Here is a 23,247-nt window from a genome sequence, read left to right on the forward strand (position 1 = left end):
GTATTTGTACACGAGGAATAAATTATATTTTGGTGCCTTTGTGCACTTAAGGTGTTTTTAACACCGAGGGATAGGATTTGTGGCGTTTTATGCATTTAAGGTGTCATTGGCACCGAGGTAGATTTAAAAAGGGTTCAACATTAAATTTTATGTGGTTACTAATTATTCAAGAATTAATTTGGTATGTTTGATTGTTTGAATAATTATTGTTGATTGAATGATTATGGTTTGAGAGTCATCACCAAGTTTAATAATATGTAAATAACGTAAAGTGAAAGAGATTACGCACCAAAACTCTTGGAACGTATATACCTTGAGTATGAACATATGGGGGGGGGGGGTTATGTGACTTTATATTTGATCATAACTTATACTGGAGTACAAGACGCTTCGCATTCCTTTTTATTATTATTATGCGCAGGAATTCCGCCACTTACAAGTAGTTATTGATGCTGGCACGGTTAGCTCTTGTGTCAGTAACCTCAATTTATTGGGGGAGGTTAGGTGGGAAACCCGTTCGATGCGTAATCAATACTAAATAAATCATTTAGTTGTCTAGTTGAGAAGTTTTTGTTGAATGTTGTGTGCTTGTAAACAGGTGCATTGAGGTAAGTATGTGTTGATAGGTGAAAGCATGTTAGTGTGTTTAAATACGCTTATGTACTCAGCTTTGCTGATTGTGTGTGTGTGTGTGTGTGTGTGTTTGTTGGTCTTGTCTTTACCTTGGCCCTATGATGACCCATTTTTAATGGAGAGTAGTGGAAACAAGTAGAGAAGTTTTTCAGGTGATTGAATCATATTCATGACGGGGCATGGGTGAAGAGCGAATCATGCTAGTTTCTATAAGTTTATGATGTTTTTAATGCTTTAATTATGTTATGATATTATTATTCATGAGACTAAAAGTTTTGAAGTTGGTTTGGTTTTCATAAGGGCCTACAATGGTTCCAAGTTGTAGGTTGATTTTATTTGACTTCGTTTGGTTGACTTTTTAAGTTGACTTGTTTTGTTTGGTTTAAAGTTTTGTCTTCCGTTGTGTGTCTTTGATATTTGCCTTAGCCGTTTTCACAGTGGCGGTAATATCTTAGATTTTCCTATTTTAAGTTTTTAAAAGAGCAAAGCAGGTATTTTAAAGGAAAGGAATTTCTAGGATGTTACAATTTCAGTTTTTAAAACCGCATTGTTTCGTGCGCATTCAGCTTAAGAGGGCGCAAATATATCAATTTCTCTTCTTTTTAAACCACCCTATAAATTTTTTTTTTTGGGAGAGGTAGATGAGTATTAGTTTCACTGAATTTCTTGTTTTATTAGCTTATTATAGAGAGAGAAAAACTCTTAGCTTAGTTTTATAGAGAGATAGTGAGATTTTCACCATTGTTGATGCTTCAATCTTGAAGAGGAAGATCACCTTACTTGTAGACATTCATCTCCAATCAATGAGCATCCTCTCACTCTTTTCTCTTTACTTTTGTTGATTGTTTTTGCTTTTGTTTCATCAAATTACTTGATAATAATACTTTTACTTGTTGATTTGATAATTCGCTTGTTAATTGCCATGATTAGTGAGTAGTTTCCTTGCTAAGGGTGTGGGGATGATGCGGTAAGTTTGATCATGTTTTAGATCTTGAATTTTGTTTAATTGTGATTAAAGTATTTGTGTGTTTGATGTACTTCAATTTGCTTGCAAAGTGCACGTTGTTTGTGAATTGAGGGCGAATTGATGCTTGATGATGCGATAACAGACCTTGCTTGATTCGTTGTTATCGATTTATATTTGATTGCACCTTCTAATATATGGTTCTAATGCGATAGCATAGAAACTATGTTAGGAGAAACCAATTGACCATGGGGCTAGATTTGACCTTACATCGATATTCAAGCATGCTTAGTTTGCAATCAAATCAATTCTATGTCTATGTTTGTTCAAATGAATCCTACATCTACTCATTCCCCTTAGTGCTTTAATTGCATTTCTTCTAGTTCATTTCGTTCTTTGTTTAGTATCTTTAGACAACTTTGTTCCTCTTCTGAGATAGCTTAATTGATGGTAATGAACGTGGTGTTTAGCTTCTCCTTAGGATCGACCCCTTGATTTACCAGTAGAATTGTGTTTAGTGCTTAGGTTTAGGTTTATAAATTAAGTGTTTGATTAATTAAAGGTGTTTTAGTTTCAACGACCTAAATAACTTTGATCAACATCCGCTGCTCCCACCATGAAATGGCTAACACACTTATTTTATGAATGCTCCCCGTTCTAGCCTCTTGGGCTATGGCCTTGCAAAGATTATATTGTTGATTTATTGATTAACAATCTTTAAATTCGTAGTTATTCTTAGATTTAGATAAGATTGTGGAGTCGTTCTAGCGATTAATTTTAACATAAAGCAGGCATTTAAGGATGGCTAGCATTCTGGTGTAGACACCAAGAAAAAAAAAGTGTCTCTATATTTATCACCCAACGATGAAACTATTGAACTTTACAATAATCTAATAAGAGCGCGAAAACAAACTTATATTCGGATCTATACGTAATTGAAAGTATAGCTTAAAAACTTAATCCTACTCTAAAGTATACGTTTGAAAGTATAGATGGAGCCAAGAATTGCAAGTGCAATCTCTATATCGAAAGTTCATTCGCACGATCAAATCCACCGTGAATGTATTAACTTAGAATAGCGTTCTAAATCTCTTAAGGTTTTGTGTTTAGATCTTACGTTCTTAATCTAATGGAGGCTTATAAATTTGTGTGTCAATGACAAGAGAGGTATTTATAACAACTACACCTCCATTAGAAACCCAATGATATTAGGAAACAGTTGCCCCTCAAGTCTAGTGCATGGCCAACTAGCATACATGCCCACACTATGGGCCTTGTTGTTTCCATTCGCGCTAAGCAGGCACAAGTTTAAGCCTCATAATTCTTGCATACACACTCAAGCCACCTTGTTGTAAGGCCTTGTGCGATTGGGTGCTGTTGCGAGTCAGCCTAAGACCTTGTAGTGAGGCTCAACTATTAGCTAGGCTTACTGCTTGCATGTGTTAGTGAGGCCTTGCCTCGGTTGGCTCCCTTGGACCCATGTGCCCAACCTTAGCACGTCTAGCCTTGATTGGGCCTTATGGCCATGCGTTGTTGTGGTAGTCCATAAGCAGTGCCATGGGCCATCGTTTGAGTCGTCACCTTGCGATCTTTTGATCCATTTAACAATATGAGTTTGGACTTGTAGTGCTTAAACCTCACATCCAACGCTTTGACCTAAACTATACATTCGACGAATTTAGACCTGTAGCCCAATCTACCTATTGATTTGATTTCATGCTCAGAAGGTGACTCGATAGGTAGTAAGTTGTGAGAGTAATTATTGATTATTCACACTGATTGGAAGCAACCTCCAGTTTGTATTCCTAAATAATAGACTCCATATTTATCTAAACCATCTTTTGAAATAGTACACTTAGTCGAACACCATTATTCTTTCAGTCTCCCATTTGTTCTATCTTGAAAAGTGTGCATTGCCCATGCCAATGCCACTTTGTCTATTCTCGAACATATAGTAAGATACTTCTTCATCCTTATTACGTTCAGAAGTATTTGTTTAAAATTTAAGTTCAATTGTCAAGTACATATAATTAAACCATAATCTATTTTAATATGACTATGTATTTTCACAATGCTCTCTCCTCAAGAGATCTTGTTGACAACAAAAACATATATCCCAAATCTAAGGTATAATGGGTAGTCATAAGGAGATGTGAAGAGATTTATTTAGAAGAGACAATTTAAATGCAAAATCGATGAATTTTACATAAATAATTCAAATTTATGAATAATTTCTTTTAATTCATGAAAAGCATAGGTTAAATGTTGATACTTGATGATCATTAAAGTAGTTTTTCTCATTAGAATAAATAAAGAATTGCATGCTTTTGTATTTACACTATGTTTGGATAGAAATTGTGGAGAAATTAGGGAGGGAAAGGGAAAGTTAGGGATATAAATTCTCTAATTTAGAGAAGACATAGGTTAAGGAAAGAGAAAGGAAATAGAAGGATTCATGTTCTTTTCTATTTTAATAAACCAAATCCCTCCATTTTTTGAGAGATTTGGATGGAAAAATGGAAGATTAATCTCTCCCTCCCCTGACCTTCCTTTCTCTTCTCTCTTTTTCCTTTCCCTTCACTATTGTCATCCAAACATTTTGCTTTATACAAAAAGCGTGTTAACTAAATAAAGATGGAAGGCGCATCATCCATAAAGTAAATTTTTAAAAAGAATTTAGCATCTTAAAGATGAAAATACAACTATGTAGTGAACTGAATTTACACAGGAATATACTCAAATGTCAGGAATGATGCCACTTTTCACCACCTCCTAACCAGAGAAGTAAGCAGCTGCAGCACAAAACATCACTTACTTTGTATTAGCACTTTAGCAGCATTATATAGGCCCCAGAATTAAAATAGAAAAATAAATGGGAATTATTTTTTTTGCTCTTATTTTAATTAACACTATTTAAAAGTTTTATCTTGGGAAACGTGCAAGGGATTTTGTTGCTCAAAATAAGAACGGAGGTAGTATATACTAATAACAAACTAGTATGGAGTATATACAACATACCACCCCTAAACAATAGAGAAGTTACGCTACATTTCGTAACGACGTAATAATTGCTGTTTCCTCAATCAACTTTACTTGAGCAATGCAAATAAAAAGCTTGCTCCTTTAAGCTTCGGTATAAAACATATTCTCCTATTTACCATCCATGTAAGATAATGGCATAGATTTCAATTGTTATCCAAAATAGTGATTTTACCCTTGCTAAAGTCACTACCTGAAGTAGTGGTATTGGTCATGTAGGCTAAAAACCGAGGTTTAAAATCGATTGATTTATACTAGTTAAGAGACGGGCTGTGTGCAACAACCAGTGTCTTTGATCACTTTTAACGTAAATTGTAGAACAAGCAAAGACACCCCTTATATTGAAGAAAAAGCAATCACTACAACAATATGTAACCAAACCAGCCTCTTTGCTTCCAACTTTAAAGTGAGAAATTTTGTACATGATGTATATGAAACATAAATCACCACCTGAACTTTTATGAGTTATGACTATCAGCCACATAGGACATAGCCCAAGTGCCCAATCAGGCAATCATTGGCAGTTTAACATGCTTTAGTACTGAAATTTTCGTTGAAAGTTTGAAACTAATGCTCAAGGACTTTTATAGTACTGGCAACTCAATTATTAGAGTAACTTATCATGTTTATCAAATATTAAGATCTCAACAAGGTGTTAATTAAAGCTAAGGTCTGTTCAGAAGATATATGAAACTTAACATGATAGTGACATATATTTCCATTTGAAATAGCTAACAAAGTTTATGTAGGGGAAGTGTTTCATACCTCAAACAGTTCGAATGGACTTCCACGTCTGTACATATCATCTTTCTTGCTCTTGCCACTAGGAAGACTCCGGAATAAGAGTGTCCTCCAACCAATTAGCAGAACTGCGGTGCTTCCTAGAGTCACCAAAATAAAATTGGTGGGAGGAAAATGTGACGAAGTTAATGCGCGTATACCCAATCCCATCTGCCAAGGGTAAAAAGAAAAAAGCAATGAGAAGCAGAGTGTAGAATACTATTTTTTTTTTTTTTGACACAAGAGAGTGTAGAGTACTAGAACTAGAGAGAAAACAAGAATATGCATCTTTAAATTAATACATTCAAAATACTAGAACTAGAGAGAAAACAAGAACATGCATCTTTAAATTCTAGCTACATCTTCCAACTATGATTCTCCAGGTCAATTACAGCACTTTAGCAATCTCCAAAATCCATCTTCAGCCAACTCCCCCTTTTTAGTATTTTGTATTAATTTTACCGACTGCTCTAAGTAGGACTAAATAAATTGAAGATGCAAGGGATTCATGGTGAAACAGCAGGAGGGGTGGTGATAACTACTGTAACATGTTGCATGTTGATTTCAATATGACTTCAACATTAAAGCAACTGCTAACAAATGAACAAAAATTAGCATCAATATTCAATACTGCTATGAACAAACTGAGCAAAAACTATAAGCTATGGGACATTAAACATGGGCACTGGCCGTGCCGGCACGCGGGCGGCACGACTCCGGCACGGCACGGCGGCCCACCTGTGGGCCGTGGGCCGTGCCGTGAACAAATTTGTGGGATTTGGCACGGGCACGACACGTGGCACGCCGGGCGGCACGGTGGCCGACACGTGGGCCGGCACGCTGGCACGACCCGGCGGCACGGCACGTGGCACGGCACGACACGAGCCTGGCCCGGCACGGCCCGGCACGGCACGGCCCGTGCCAAATTACCGTTGGAAAACTAGCCGTTTATGGCCGTTTTCCAACAGCTATAAACGGCTAGTTTTCCACCCCTTTTCCCACCCAAATTCCCTATAAATACCTTATATTTTCCTCCAAAATTTTCACAATTCATCAACTCATCTCTTCTCTCTTATTCTCTAATTTTCTTACTCCCAAGTCCCAAATTCTCAATTCTCAAATTCCTACAAATCCTACAATCTTGCTCTCTTTTGTGAAAAAAAAAATTCCTACTCTCTTATAAATTTTAAATTTTTACTATTATTACCTTTATTAGTCTACTACCAAAAAAAAAATTGTTATATTTACATTCGGGAAATTATAAGTTTGGGAAATTATAAATTTGGGAAAGCATTGAAGCGTCATTGTAAGATCTAACTCAACTTTATTTTAATTTGTTATTGTTAGTTGTTAATCTTGTTATTATTATTATTATTATTATTATTTTATTATTATTATTATTATTATTATTATTATTATTATTATTATTATTATTATTATTATTATTATTATTATTATTATTATTATTATTATTATTGTATTCTTGGAAGTTGGAACTACTTAATTTTATAAAAACTACTTTCTATTTTAATTGTGGGTTATTTGGATTGTTGAAATCTGTCTAAGGCGGGACTTGGACTCTGGACAACGTCGCTCCTAACCTCTCATACCTGGGATTTCATTGATCCAAGTAATCTACTATTATTATAATTATTTTTAAAAATTTAATTTATATAAAAACTACTTACTAATTCTTATTGTTATTGTTATTATTATTGTTGTGAATTGTTATTATTATTGTTACTTTGTTATTGTTATTGTTATTTGTATTATTATTATTGTTATTGTTACTTTTATTGTTATTATTATTAATTAATCATGGCATCAAACCCGAACGCTTCCTCCTCCTCTAGAAAAGCCAAGTCAAAACGTAGGGAATCACCAAATCCAAACACTTCAATGCCTATGCCCCCCCTAACATGCCCTTTCCCTCCCCTAACATGCCCTTTCCAAACACTTCCACCCCTTTCTTTCATCCCCAAAACACGGGAGGGCAAGAACAAATGGATGATATGGCTCCTTGGACCCAATTTCAACAAAGCCAATTTCAACAACATGAATTTCCTTTTCCTCCTCCTTCCCAAGGTAGCCAAACACAAGCCTGCGGGTCGAGTGAACCATCCACCCAAATGCCCAACACCCAAAATCCTAACATATTAGAGTGGTGTACCGAAGAGGATTTTGCTCAAACCAAAAGAAAGAGTAAAGTTTGGTCACATTATCAATTAAGTAAAAATGGACAAAAGGCCAAGTGTCGGACTTGTGGTAAAATTTTCTCGGCCGATACCAAGGGAGGGACGGGACACCTTAATAGACATACAAAAAAATGTGGTGGACCATCTAGTGATCCAACCCAACCCAAAATTTCTCAATTCCATCCACAAGGCTTCATTTACAATTACGAGAGAGATAGGGATGAACTTGGGAGAATGATTGTACATGCGGAACAACCTTTTCTTTTCGCCGAAAATGATGCCTTCAACAACTATATTAACCGAGCACTACAACCAAAACACAAAAAAATCTCCCGAAAAACCGTTCGATCTGCTGCCATGAAGAGTTATCTAGAGTACAAATTGAAATTAGTAAATGAATTAGCTAATCTTCCTAGTAGAGTTTCTTTAACCGCCGATGCATGGGATGGTGGTTACGGACTCCACTATTTATGTGTTACTTGTCATTGGTTAGATAATGAGTGGATGTTACAAAAACGCATCATTCATTTCAAAATGCTTGAATACCCTCATACCGGTCTTAACATTTCACAACATTTGATGGAAGCCATTGATGCATATAGTCTTAGGGATAAAATCATGTCAATGACTTTCGATAATGCAACTTCTATGACATATAGTGCGAATTTGGTCAAAAACCAATTGACCGATGTTATATTAGATGGTGATGCACTTCATGTTAGATGCATTTGTCATGTTCTTAACTTGTGTGTGAAGGATGGAACACAAGCAATTGGTCCATTTTATCACAAAATAAGGAATGCTATTATGTCTATTAATAGCTCTAACATGAGATATCAAGAATGGAAAGGTTTTTGCAGGCAACAACGGATAAAAACCATAAAAATAGCACCGGATTGTCCAACTAGGTGGAACTCCACCTATGAAATGTTGAGTCGGGCAATCGAGTACAAGGTTCGTTTAACACTTTTTTATAATATGAAATTTCCACAAAATGCTTTACTAGAAGATGATTGGGTTAATTGTGAAAAATATATGCAGTTTTTACAATTACTATATGGTATGACACATTGTTTTTCTTCTGTATATAATCCTTGTTCTCATTCTTTTCTTAGTAATGCATGTTTACTTGCATAACTTTTTGCGGAACACCGATCTCAACATGTTTATCGTGGATATCTTCCATCCATGGAGGAAAAATGGCGTAAATATTACACCGATATTCCTATGATTTATATTTTTGCTTCTATTTTAGATCCTAGGCAAAAATATGATGGCACCTTTTTTTATTAATTGATATTTATTATAGTAACATGAATTTTGAAGATGATGTTGAAGCTTTTAAAAGTAAGGTGACAAATGATTTTTTTTCTTTATACTCCACCTATGAAAGTAAATATGGAACCGTGTCTCGATTTGCCCCATTTCAAACATCCAAAAATGTAAGTAAACGGGCCAAAGGTTTATTTGCACAAGCTGCTAACATGATGTCCAAGTTTTCAGGTACGGAATCATCATCAAGTAAGAGAACACAAAGCGATGTTTCGGAGTTGCAAATGTACTTAAGTTACGACTTCATGAAAGGCATGGACGATGAAGAGAAGTTTGGCCTCGACATCCTCAATTAGTGGAAATCACAAACCGTGAAACATCCAATTTTGTCGGCAATGGCTCATGATATTTTTGCAATCCAAGTCTCCTCCGTTGCCTCCGAAAGAGCTTTTAGTGCGTCGGGACGAGTTTTAGACGATAGAAGAACAAGACTAAAACCCGAAACACTTGAAATGTGTGTTTGCTTCAAGGATTGGTTGGATGCCGAAACTCGTTCTCAAGATCGTACTTATACACAAAACGACGACGATGAAGGAACGTCAACTTCTTTTAGTTCTCATACTTCTCAATCAACTCAATTGGCGGATGAACTTGAACCTCTAGAAGACGAAGACGAAGACGAAGATGAAGACGAAGACGAAGACGACCAATAATAATTACATGATTACATATTTACATTATACACTATTGTATTATTTTTGTATTATCGAACTTCGTATTCCGTATAATAAATGAAGTTATTCAATATTCATACACTATTGTACGATTTTTAATTATCATTACTTATTTTGTATTATTGAATTATCGTACATTCGTGCCGGCTACCGTCATATAATAAAATAAGTTATTCTTCAATTTTTTGTGTTTTCGGATTATCGCACTCGCATTTTTTTTTATTATATGCATTGTTGTTTTTTGCTAAATTAATAAAATTATTTTTATTTGTTTAAATAAACTTAAACATAATTATTAATTAGATAAATAATTTTTATAACCTAAATTAAAATAAAGTTGTTCAAAAAATGAAAACAAAATATATTAACATTAACATTTAACATAAACATAAATTAATCACATATATTAAGTTGTACTAAAAAAAATATATATCGTTTAATTCGTTTTTTTTTCATTTATTAAAAAAAAAATAATAAATAAAATAAAATAAGCTGGCATGGTTTGGCCCGCGGCCCGGCACGGCACGGCCGCAAGGCACGTGGGTCGTGCCGTGTCGTGGGCTGGGGTGTGCCAAATTCAGGCACGGCACGGCACGGCCCGCCGCGGAGCCGGCACGGCACGGCACGGCCCCCACCCCGGCACGGCCAGGCACGGCCCGTGCCCATGTTTACTATGGGTGGTACTAACACCCCCTATTACTCAGACTCAATAATAACCTCACCATATCAATGCCTAACACAAATCCAACATAATTATATGGTGCTTGAAAAATAATTGGAAAATGTAGACAGCTTTCCAGATCCATGCTGGATACTTAAACAGTCCCAATACTTCTGAAGTATCTCTGTAAAACTGGTGGCACCAATGAAATCTTCCAAGGAATGCATTGAAAGATTACAGGAACCACTATAAAGCAGATCATCTTACTTTAAAGCAAACAGAACTTTTACATGCATTGCTAACAGAACAGAATACAGGCACCTCATGCATGAGTATTGATGAAAACCTATGGATTTGTTGCGGAATCTGTATTCCCTTTCTCTAAGCCACCAACATCTGATACCCAACCAGCACCGCCCCACTAATGCTACACCCCAACCCACTAGTACGGCACACCACCCACGAACCCACCACCTCTCCACCAGAACGTCCCGCTACCCCACCACTATAGCACCTGAACTCACCTCGAAACTGCCCTCACCCATCCCCAACCAACTCAATCCGCTTGAAATCGCCGCCACCCACCCCTAAACCACCGTTTCGCATCCCAAAACCACCATCTCTTACCCTAAATACCACCATCACCTAGCTTGAAACTCCCCCACCAACCCGGAAAGCCCCCAACCACCCTGAAAATAGCCTTACCACCTTGAAAACTAAACCTTACCACCTTAACAATCATCAACAACAACCCAAAACTCAACCCTAAAAATTTGGTGAAAAAATTAAGAGAAAAAAAAAAATTTATCATCAATTGTAGCTTTAAATAGTCACATTCAACTATGAAAAGTTCAGATTTGAAGTAAATATTCAAATTTGACCTTTTAAACCTTAAACATGACCAACAATGGAGATTAAATAATAAGAGAGAGAATGCAGTAAAACATGGAGGGACAACAAGGTTGAAGAAGGTGTTGGCAGTCGCGGTGTGGAGGGTAGGGAAGGGGGTGGTGGTGCCGGCATGGCGGGCTGCAAGAAGCCTAATGGTGGTGGTGGAGGAAGTAAAGGAGAATGGGTGAGAAGAGGAGGTAATAATATTGATTCGAAAAAGAATTACTCCTCGGTATGCGAGGGTATTTCGGGTTTGTCAAATGTCTAATGTCCAAAAGTACTTTAGCTACGCATGCAAGAAATAGAAGGTAAGTGTCGAAAGTTGACCCGGGAACGTTCTTATGACACTCTAAGTCAGTGAATGCCTTTTCTAGAGGGAGAAAGTCGAGAGAGAATGAAAGATTAGAAATAGTTCTCCATCATTAATCATTGGCTGCTATTGTACTTTGTGGCAAAGATGTAATTAATGAGACAAATTAGGGTGAATTCAGTACTTTATGATGATTAAGAATAATGAGAGGGTTATAGAGGGGTATTTTTGTCATTTGAGTCACATTGAGCTTAGGACATGGATTATGCCAAAAAAAAAAATCATCTAAACATGTAACATGAAAGGGAGTTGCTTTCCTTTCCCTCCCTATCCTTTTCTTCATTCCATTCCCTTTACTCCATGTGAACCAAACGACCACTTATTATGCTCCTTTCCTTATTCCTAACACACACATTCTCTAAACCTCTTCTTCCATCTAGACCTAACTATTAGGCAGGTTGGGTCAAAAAAGGGTCCTTGTATATTGTAAGTCGGGGGCTTCAAGTTCAATTGTGGGTTGTGAATGGTCATGCATTAAATAAGCAGAGAAAAAGAATAGAGGAGAAAGACAAAAGTAATTACACGTGAATACTGAATATGAAACTATACATGTAATTATTTATACAATACATGTGAATATGAATGGTTTTACATTTTGTATCATTAAGGGATCCTTTTATCCTCGTATATATTAGAAGAAATAAGGGAGAGAAGAATTGGATGGAAAGACCAGGCTACAGGGTTGCCAAATGATCTAGGGTTTTGGTCAAGGTTAAAAGGTTTTTATTAGATGAGGCCTTTAATAAACATGGTCTTTATTGGACAAGGTCAATAAAAGGCCAAAAGTTTAGCGCAATATACGGTGAACCACTTTTGACCTTATACATGTAATTATTTTTACAGCTATTTTTACAAAAGTAATTACATGTTTCTATTCACGTAGTAATGCGTATTAGTGCAAATTTTGAATCAGCTTCACTAATTAAGCAAACAATAACTGGGAGTTTTTCATGTCTCCATCTCCAGCTTTAGATGTTTATATTAGCATAATATATAAAAAGAATGCCTCCTACTGAAAATGTCAGTTCCACTTTTTCAGATGCCCAAAAATACTTTTCAAGTTTCCAACAATAAGCTAGTGAATTTCATAGGTATAAAAAAAAAATATATATATATATATATATATATGTTTTTTATCAAAAGAATATGAAATGGTGAGAGACATTGCAATAAAAGAATGTATTTTTAATTTAAAATGTGACAACTACTAGATGGAAGAAAAGTTTCTTTATTAATTTCTGCTTTCAGGAAGAAATTTCATCTGCAGAACAATTGAACTCTCAGATACGCAAAGAGATGATAAAGCGTAAAGCAACAGAACAATCTTTTGATGATGGAATGGCAGGAATAAATATCGTTAAAGTTTTGCAGGACAAATCATGACCAAACCTCATGTTATATTGTCAAGCTAACAAGCATAGCAAAACTATTATTTACTCTTTCAACCTTTTCTAGGCAGTTCTACAGTTCTACACCATGCTTATATCTTCGATATCTGTCATGTTTACATTTCGTCTTACTAAATATTGCCACTATTACATATTTAGGTCAAAACCAAGACAAATTTTACATTATTCTAAGAAGAATCTTCAATTGTTGCAACTTCCTTGATTTCCCATATTTTGTCTTGTTCCTCCCTAAAAAAAAGCTAGATGATAAGATTTTTTTATTATATTTATTTAACCAATTCAAACATAATTTAAAATTTCAAAATTGATTAGAGCACATAATTCCAGGTAACAAGTGCAACGTATCCTCTAATTTCAACCCTATATGTACAATTAACAAAGTTATATCTGAAAAATCTGCAAAAAATTCTTATACATTATACCCAAATATTGATCAACCACACAAATATAATAATATGAGCAATCATAGGGAACATCATATATTTGTGTTAGTAATAATATGATCAGGGAAATCATTCAATTATGCCGAATCATAAGAAAAACAATGAGAAAACTCTACATTGTTGCTAGCGCATGAAAAGACTAGTAATCAACATGTAGTTTTTTGTTTTGGTGTTAGTAATCGCATATGGGAGAAAAGAATTTTTAATTGACCTTGATGAGAAGTTTCAAGGTAATGTAAGTTTGGGAGATTCATCCAAACTAAAAGTTGAAAGTAAAGGAAAAATACGAATATTTCAAAAGAATGGAAATGAAGAACTCATTTTTAATGTTTATTATGTGCCTATTATGAAAAGTAATATCCTTAGTGTTGAAAAATACGAATATTGCAAAAAAACGGAAATGAAGAACTCATTTCTAATGTTTATTATGTGCCTAATACGAAAAGTAATATCCTTTGTACTGGCATTCTGGCAACTCCTTGTAAAAGGATATGATGTTCATATGGAGAGTAATATTCTTTTTCTTAAAGATAAAAGTGGAAGACTTATTGCTCAATCAAGAATGGCAAGGAATCGCATGTTTTCGCTACAACTTAACACTGAGGTACAAAATTGTTTCTATAGTGTTATAGAGAATGAGTCATGGAAATGGCATAAATGCTTTGGGCATTGCATTTCAATACCCTAAAAATGCTACAATAAAAAAACATGGTGCATGGGTTGCCTACCATGAAGATCCTAGACAAGTATGTGAAATATGTACGATGGGAAAACAAGTGAGACTTCCATTCCAGAAAGGTTATCATAGAGAGCGAAATAACCATTAGAATTGGTTGGAGCCAGTATCTTTTGGAGGTAATCGCTATTTTATTACCTTCATTCACGATTATAGTAGAAAATTGTAGGTGTATATGCTGAAGGAAAAATCAGCTGCATTTGATACATTAATGCAATTTAAGGCTCGAGTACAGCTACAGAGCGGATATAAATTGAAAACACCAAGATATGATAAAGGGGGTGAAATATATGACACGAAGCACCTTGAAAGACAAAGAGGATTTTGGGCAGAAGTTGTTGCATGAAAAACTTATATTCATAATTGTTGTCCTACGAAAAGTGTGAATGAGAAGCCAAATGTTGAACATTTTCGAGTATTTGGGTGCATAGCCTATGCTCATGTATCTTCATTGGATACAGTTCACAATCTAAAGCTTATAAATTATATAATCCAATTACTGGAAGGTTGATTGAGAGTAGGGATGTAATATTCAATGAAGAGAATTGAAAAAAGAAAAAGTGAAAATTGTGTTTGAAGAATATACTAATAGTACAAAGAAGCGTTGTTAAAAAAAACTCAACCAAGGACTCCAAAAAATAATAATGATTCATCATCATCACCATCAACTACTAAAGGATTAGTTTCACCATAAAAAACACTTGTTAAGATGAGAAGCCTACGCAACATTTATGAAAAGACAACTGAAGTTGAAGAAGCTGATTTATTTATTTATTTATTTATTTTTATATATGTAGACCATGAACCCATCAATTTTGAAGAAGCTTTTGGAGAAGTAGAATAAATATCGGTTATGAACGAAGACATCCACTCAACAGAGAAAAATCATACTGGGAGTTGGCTATATTGCCAAAAGGCCATAAGGCTATAGGTGTAAAATGGGTTTATAAGATTTAAAGAGGTGCAGATTGAAGTATTGATAGATACAAGGCAAGACTTGTAACAAAAGGAAACAAGCAAAAGTATGGCGTTGATTATGATGAGGTATTTGCTTCTATAGCTCATTTAGACACTATGAGAATGATGATCTCACTTGCCACACATCACAAATGAAAGGTAGATCAACTAGATGTTAAATCGGCATTTTTAAATGGAGTTGAGGAAGAGGTTTATGAAGAACAACCAGAAGGTGTTGTCATCAAGGGAGAAGAAGATAAAGTGCTTCGGTTGAAAAAGGCACCTTATAGTTTTAAGCAAGCCCCATAGTTTTATCAAGTGTCCATATGAACATGCTGTCTATGTGAAAAAAAAAATGGTGATGATGTTCTTATATAAGCTTATATGTTGATTATCTATTGTTCACTGTAGACAACCAAACTATGTTTGATGATTTCAAGGCAGCAATGTTTAAAGAATTTGAGATGACAGATTGTGACTTAATGAACTTCTTTCTTGGCATAGAGGTGAAGCAATGTGAAGATAGAATTTTTATTTCACAAAAGAAATATGCAAAGGAGATTTTTGAAAAGTTTAAAATGGATTCATGCAAACCTATGAGCAATTCTGTTGCAACAGAATCAAAGATAACAAAAGCTGGAGAAGGAAAAGTAATTAATCTAACCTATACAAAAGTCTAGTTAGGAGTTTAAATATTTAACCATCACCATATTGTACATGGTGTAGGGCTTATTAGAATTTTTTTTTTTTTTTTTTGTATTTCATATATATTCAAGTTTCCTTATTTCTCTTAATTATGAAAAATGAATTTGGGTCATCCAAATGAAACCAGTAAATGCGATTACTAAGGTAATGACCAACTAAAGTATATGAATTAACAAACACATAAACAAATCTAACAAAAAAAAAAAATTGGAGTAGTTTTACGGATTAAACCAAGGAGTTGTGACGAAAAGAAAAATCAAGTTGTCAATAATCCATCTTTATACCTATTGACTAATATTATAGGCCAACAATCGCGGTTTTTCTTTGTTTTTTTCAATCTAAGAATTCATATACTTGTTGTGTCGAATTGGAACCCTTATTGCAAATAAAACCAAAAAATAAAAGAATTCTATGACATATGAGAAGCGATTAACGAAACAAATTAATGTGTATTATGAATATTAATCAAGAGATATAACATATAAGATGAGTGGTTAATTTTGGTTGAACAATGAAGAACATGATGAACAATTATTTAATTTTGATTTTTGATCTAATGTTTATTTTGATTATTAATAAATAATAATTAAATTAAAAAAAGAAAAAACAAAATTTCGTAATTATTAAAAAAACAATTTCTAGAAATTAAACACATTTAAAATAATTAAGAAATGATTTATAATTAAAATTACTAATTAAATATAAATAAAAAAACAAATAATCTCAGCCACCCATTTTAAAAAATTGTGGAAGTCAAAACTTATATGACTACATTAGAACTTTCACGTTTTCTGGGTATTTAGATTTGTGGGGGTGGTGTTCGTGGGAGTGGTGGGTTTTGTCTAGGCGTATAGGGGATTCGTATGAATTAAGTACGATGGTTTGTGTTGTAAGGTTTTGATTTTTGTGAACAAATGATGATTATCTAACTAATATTTGTATTGAGATGTGCATAAACAGATCATGAACCATGAAGATAGTTAAGTACAAATTAGATCATTATTATTGAAGATGGTTACTAATGTACAATTTATGGATTGTGTTTGAGTTCCTAGGGTAACACAAAGAGAAGAAGCATAAACAAACAAATGTATAGTTAGACTTTACATGCAGTTCCTAAAAAGAATGAGAAGCAGTTCTTTGAAGGAATAACAACTCCCAAGTAGGAACAAGCAAAGAGAAGTTCCTTCCAAGAATAAAAGCTTTGGATTCCTCCGGGAAGCTTTGGAGGAGATGAGAAGTTCCTTAGATCGGAGTAGATGCTTCGCCAAAGAACCTTTGGAATCATAAAAAATGAAGATAGATAAATATTTTTTTAGGAATCATGTATGTTGGATAAGAAAAATTGTTTGGAACAAGCCTAAGTTGCTACATTGGAGCTTCGTTAAGGAACATAGAGTTGTTGTTAACCAATTAGTCTAGAATTCGTTTATAGAAAAAACACGAGTTTGCATAGCACTAGAAATTAGTTTTCCACGTTAAATAGTCATTGACTTATATATTCTTACTTTCTAGGGAGTTAATTTTGAGTTAGTATTATTATTTATTAATAGATTTTATTTAATAAAACATAAGTTTTTAAAATAAAATCAAAATCTTTTGGTAAAAAAGATAACTTATTTTCCTAGTTTCTAAGGATTTAGTTTTGACATAAACTATTTTCTAAAATGATTTTATTTTTTAAAACAAAGTTCTAAAAATAAAATCTGGTTTTATTTTAGTCAATATTAGTTTTGGCCCCGTGCAATGGACAGATTTATAAAGTATAATTTAGTAATAATAATAGTCAATTGATACAGAGTTAATTAACTTAAATAACTTATATAACATTTTATTTTTAAAAATTAAATTTACTAATGTCTATCCTTTAAATTCTTATGTGTTATAAATATATAAATAAAATTTATTAAAAGAATTTTAATTTTTTTAATAGATTTTTTTTTAAAAAAAAAAAAGCATTTTTGGAGGGAAAATTTTTCATAAAATTATGCCAAATGTCCCATCCGGTGATTATTTTAGTATATAGTATAGATATCGTGGGAAAAAGAATTTCAAAGAGGTTACCTTAAAAGTAGGAGTTTAGTTGAGATCCCGTTTGTTAACGAAATGAATCTGAGGTATTTATAAAGTTAAATTGATAAACTGTTGATTGATGCTCCAAACATCACGATATAGTTGCTATTTTCTAGTACACATTGTTAATTAGTGAATGTCATGAACTTTGAATCAAGGGGGTATGTTGGATATATCGTGGGATTAGTGATTCAAAGTTAATTGTTGACTTTGCTTAAATTTGGGAATAAGAAGTTAGTGGTTAGTTTTTAGTTCCTAATTATTAGGATAGTAAGTTGCTACGTGAGAATATGGGGTTATGCATCCCTAATTTGTTTGTTGTGCCTATATAAGGCTTTCATTGTAGTTTGATTAAAAATGGATTGAATTTAACTTTTATTATTCTTTCTCTTTTCTCATCTCTATTTATTATTCAACATAAACGAGTTTATTATTTTAACTTATCGTTTTAAGGAAGTCTATTTTAAACTCCTATTTTTCAGCAGCACGCTTGTGCTGATTGTTTTCCTAAGGAAAAAGAGGTTATTGAGCAAGTCGTGGAGCAACTAATTGACCCATTATTGTTGCTTATAATTAGGACTAGTTTGCTTTTCGTGGGCTTAAAGATTCGGACCACTCCTAATCATCAGGAACATGGGTAATTAGTAGGTTTTCTAATCTTCTATAAATAAAACATTATAATTCTTTCCAAAATGTCAAACTTTAGAGAGTCATCCAAATAATATCTCACTTGAGTGAAATAGTTTTCGTGAGAGATATATTTTGTCATCCACATTAGCGAGTCAATTTTTTCAGGTTCTAAGTTCCTTAAATGTCTCAAAGTGTCCAAAATATTAGTTTCATTCATTTGTCTTTTATATGTATTTGAGAATTGTTCAAGGGTTTAAGTGGACTCTTGTAATGAGGAATTTAAAAAGGGTTTGAGTGGACTCTTGTATTGGGGTGAGAACTTGAGTAAGTTCTTTGTAAAGGTTTAAATGAAGCTTGAGAGAAAAAGAAAGCGTTGAATGAAGCTTAAGAGAAAAAGAAGAAAAGCTTTGAGTGAAGCTTAAGAGAAAGAGTAAGACTTTAAGTGAAGTCTTGAGTAAGAAGAAAGATCTTTAACGGAAGATCTCGAGCGGCAGCTATTAAAGGGAATAGTTGTTGGGAATATGAGTTATTGAGGAATTCCATAGGCTCTAGTTCCTTACAAGACGTAACTAAGTCGTTGGCCTATTTTAGTGGAATGTTTTGAGTCAAAATCCCTTGGGGTCGAGGTTTTTCACTTTCTATTTGGCCTAGGAAGTTTATATCGTAAAATATCTCTTGCACTATTTCTCTACTTGTGTGCAGTTTCTTTTAATTCCACAAAAAGTGACTAGCAAGCTACATACTTAAATTTACTCCCTCCCCCACCTCTTGTACTATTTCATCTAAATAAAAACTTGGCTAGGTAGGAAAGGTGGGGTGGCTTGATAAGGTGGGCGGGTGTGAAGGCAGAGGTTCGGTGACTTGGCTAGGTTGGTGGTGAAGGCGGTGGTACAGTTTTGTTTTTTTTTTTTTAAGTGAGGATTTGGATTTGATTATTTATTAATGGCATACCTTCACTTTCTTAAACAACATTTAAGATTTTTTTACTTGGAGTGTGTGCAAGACCCCAAAGTTGCACATAATTTTTAATGAAGGTAGTATTCACATAGAATATGCAAGTAACAAGCAGTCACGTCTTAAGAATTACTCTAAAGATTCACTGAAGGATGTTGCTATAATTTTAAGAATATGCAAGTCAAATGTAGATTTTCGCATCAGTCTGATATTGTAATGATTTTCATAATATGTGAGACTTATTAACAACTATCCATGAATATGTGACTGAAGATGATTTTCTATGTTATTCAATTGGAAATCTATTGTCACATATGAAGGCCAACATAAATCCATTAAGTGTTATTATATGCTAAATTCTATCGTGAGAGTTAACAAATTTGTGAATAAATAGTGTGAAAAAATTTAACTTTCAATAAATATCAGATATTTCAACAACAATTTGACATCATCAAAACATGGAGCTCTGAAACATATTCAATAAAATTTCATCATAAAAAAGGGGCAAGGACAATAGATTTGTATAGTTAAATGAAAGACAAAATGATCTTATACTTCCTCTTTTTTTTTTTTTAAAGATGTTCTATTTTTACTGTGAATTTGCGTACATTAAACTAAATTATGAACAAGCAACTAAACAAACGTAACACTCCAACAAATTTGATAACACTAAAATGACTATTATCACCTTCCAAAGAGCTAAAATGTTTAATATCAGTAGAGCTGTCAAAAGCTGACCCGACCCGAAATACCGACCGTAACCCGACCTATTAACCGACCCGTCTAAACCCGAAAAAAATGGTGACCCGAACCCGACCTGAAACCAACCCTAGACCCGAGTTGACCCAAGTGTTTGAGACCCGAACCCAAACATTAACCGACCTAGAGATGACTCGACCCGAATGTAACCCGTAAATTATTGACCTGAACTGAACCCGACCTGAACCGAATTCAACCCGACCTGTTTCTAACACGACCCAAATTCAACCCAACCTATTCCTAACCCGACCTGCTACAAACTCGACTCATATTTCAACCCGACCTATTACAAACGCGACCCGAATCAACCCGACTTGTTATTTACCCGACCCAAATTCAACTTAACTTGTTATCGAATCAATATGTATAGGTCGTTATCTCATGTTGGTATTGGAACGAAAATTGAATCCTAACTCTATTCCTTCTATATTTCACTTCGAAATTTTAAGAGCTTAGTTTCACAACATGTTTTTAGGGACAAATTTCAGGAACGAAACATGTTTTCCGCAAATTATTGACTTGAACCGAACTCGACTCGAACCCGAGAATGACTCGACTTGAAAATGACTTGACTTGATTATAACCCGCAAATTATTGACTTGAACCGAACCCAACTTGAACCCGAGAATGACCCGACCTGATTATAACCCATAAATAATTTACTTGAACCGAACCCGACTCGAACCCGAGAACGACCCTAACTCGTTTAAACCCGTAAAGACCCATATTTAACCCGATCCGAATGTAACCCGACCGTTTACTAACTCGACCTAAACCCGACCCAAACCCGATAAGATGTATGACCCGACGTGACACGACTCAAACATGACACAACCCGAACCCGACCCGCATGTGTTATGACATTAACCCGTATTGACCCGATCCGAGATGACCCGACTCAAACCCGACCTGTTTATCCGAATTGACAGCTCTAAATATCAGCCGTAAGAAGTAGAAGGAAGTATAAAGGTAAATATCGGACTTACCGGTATACCTACGGCCCAAGACTTGGCAGCAGCAGCAACCGCCTTATTCAAACCACTCATCCCTCGACCATCCTCACTGTACCCTCCAAGGAAGTACGCACTTAGAAACCATCCTACATCACATTCAAACACTCTAGTTAATACCAAATTATCCAAACTCTTCAAATAACTCAAATGTTATTCTATCTTTCAAAAACTAGAAATTATCCAAACACTGCAAATGACTCAATTGTTATTCAAAATTACACAAACCAGCAATAAAAGGGTCAGCAGTGCGCAATGTTTCAGCCTCAAAAACAGGGAATCCATGGCTAAACCTTCCAATTGCAGCAAACAAAAGTATTGCCAATACATCCCCACCAGCTAATAACGCAACTTTCCTGAATATAATACAACACATTAAAAAAAGTGTTCAATATTTCGCAACATATTTATCACACAATCAAAGTTTAAAAAGCATAATCAAAATATGATAAATTAAAAATTGCTGAAATTTTCTTAATTTAATCAAAAAAAAAAAAAACAAACAAACAAATTATAATAAGACAATGCTGCAACAAATTCAATATGAAGAGGGAACCCAGTACGTATTCTGCCATTAACAAAAAACCCCACCAAAATTTAAATTATAAAGTAAATAAATAAATGAATTATCCCTATTTTTGAAAGGGGAAGAAGATGAAGGATTATCAAAGTATAATAATACAATACTGCAACAAATTCTATAAGAAGAGAAACCCAGTACGAATTATGCCATTAAAAAAAAAAACCCCACAAAAATTTAAATAAAAAAAGTAAGTAAATAAATGGATTACCCCCATTTTCGAAAGCGGGAAGAAGAAGAAGGCTTATCAAATTGAATGACACCTTCAAGAGGAACAGAATCAGGGCCAACAAAAACGGTGTCGTTATCAGGAGGGGATTGCTTGGTAACAGGAGAAGATGAATCGGATGATTTGGCAACAATACGAGGAAATCGAAGGGTGTGTTTGATTGAATTTGATTTGAGACTGCGTTTAGAGAAAAGGGTTGCAGTTGGATTAATGTGGGAAATTTTGAGAGTGTGTTTAGAGGAAACAGAAGATGAGATTGAAGATGAACAAGTGCAGCAGCTGCAGCATCTGCTGCTACTGTTGGGAACGGAGGCCGGTGCTTGGCTAAGTACCAGCATTTTGGTTTTACAGCTTCTTTATAAGGTTGAAGCTCACCTTTCAGAAGTGGAGAAGAGGATTTAGCGGTTGGGAATTGGGATTATATATATGGCAATAATCAAGGGGTAATCTTGCGCCCAGCACCGTGCATTGCACCGCAGACGGTTAAATGAATAAACTAATAGGTTTATGCGGTCCGCATGTAATAATTTATTTAAGGTTATACTTTTTTTTTTTTTTTTTTTTTTGACATGAATGTAAGTTTTTACTTAGGGCTTGTTCTATTCAGCTTGTTTTAGGTAAAAAATACCCTTGTTCTATTCATCTTGTTTTAGGTAAAAAATACTCTATCCACGTGAACCAATTATAGAGAGTCATGTGTTAAGCATAGGCAGGTTCATTTGGGTCAATTGCCGGCTGACACTAGGGGTGTTCAAAAGAACCCAACCCGTTTGACCCCATCCGATTATCCAATGACCCGCAAAATACCCGATGGCTATTTGGAGATTTTTTTAAAAATTTCGGGACGGATACCCGACTCGGTAAAACACTCGGGGTTACGGATCGGTTCATGAGCCGGAGTATGGGTGACTCGGGTACCCGTTATTACCAGATGGAAAAAAATTACAGCTCTAGTCCAGTAAACTTAGGGTTATTAAGGCCCTGTTTGGGAGAAAGCTGAAAGCTGAACCTGATTGAGTTAGATAGTTTTGACTAGCTGATTAATTTTATTAACTGATTTGACTAACTTATTGTATTAACTGATTATATAAAAGTGTTTGGTAAATAGCTGATAGCTTAAAGGTGATTGAGTATGTGAAATGACCAATAAGCTAATTATGGGGTAGGTAGTTTAGATAGGATTTTAAATTAAATGAGGTTATAAATGTCATTTCACAATAATT

At 34.5% G+C, this 23,247-nt stretch overlaps 1 protein-coding gene across 2 annotated transcripts in view; it reads right to left on the bottom strand.

Moving 5' to 3' along the window:
• Positions 1 to 22,544, bottom strand: part of LOC110691585 — a 41,987-nt gene extending 19,443 nt beyond the window's left edge. The window contains exons 1-5 of one of the 2 annotated variants that reach the window (XM_021868527.1): positions 22,007 to 22,528; positions 21,444 to 21,571; positions 21,192 to 21,304; positions 5,402 to 5,587; positions 3,984 to 4,389 (exon numbers count right to left, since the gene is read on the bottom strand). In XM_021868527.1, coding sequence (XP_021724219.1) covers positions 4,360 to 4,389; positions 5,402 to 5,587; positions 21,192 to 21,304; positions 21,444 to 21,571; positions 22,007 to 22,362 — 813 coding nt within the window. In that variant the 5' untranslated portion in view covers positions 22,363 to 22,528 and the 3' untranslated portion in view covers positions 3,984 to 4,359. Of the gene's footprint in view, positions 1 to 3,983; positions 4,390 to 5,401; positions 5,588 to 21,191; positions 21,305 to 21,443; positions 21,572 to 22,006 lie in introns of those variants that run through there. The other variant, XM_021868526.1, reaches the window with a different exon arrangement.
• Between the last annotated feature and the right edge of the window lie 703 nt (positions 22,545 to 23,247).

The sequence above is a fragment of the Chenopodium quinoa genome, unplaced genomic scaffold, assembly GCF_001683475.1.
Source record: "Chenopodium quinoa cultivar QQ74 unplaced genomic scaffold, ASM168347v1, whole genome shotgun sequence".
Taxonomy (NCBI): domain Eukaryota; kingdom Viridiplantae; phylum Streptophyta; class Magnoliopsida; order Caryophyllales; family Amaranthaceae; genus Chenopodium; species Chenopodium quinoa.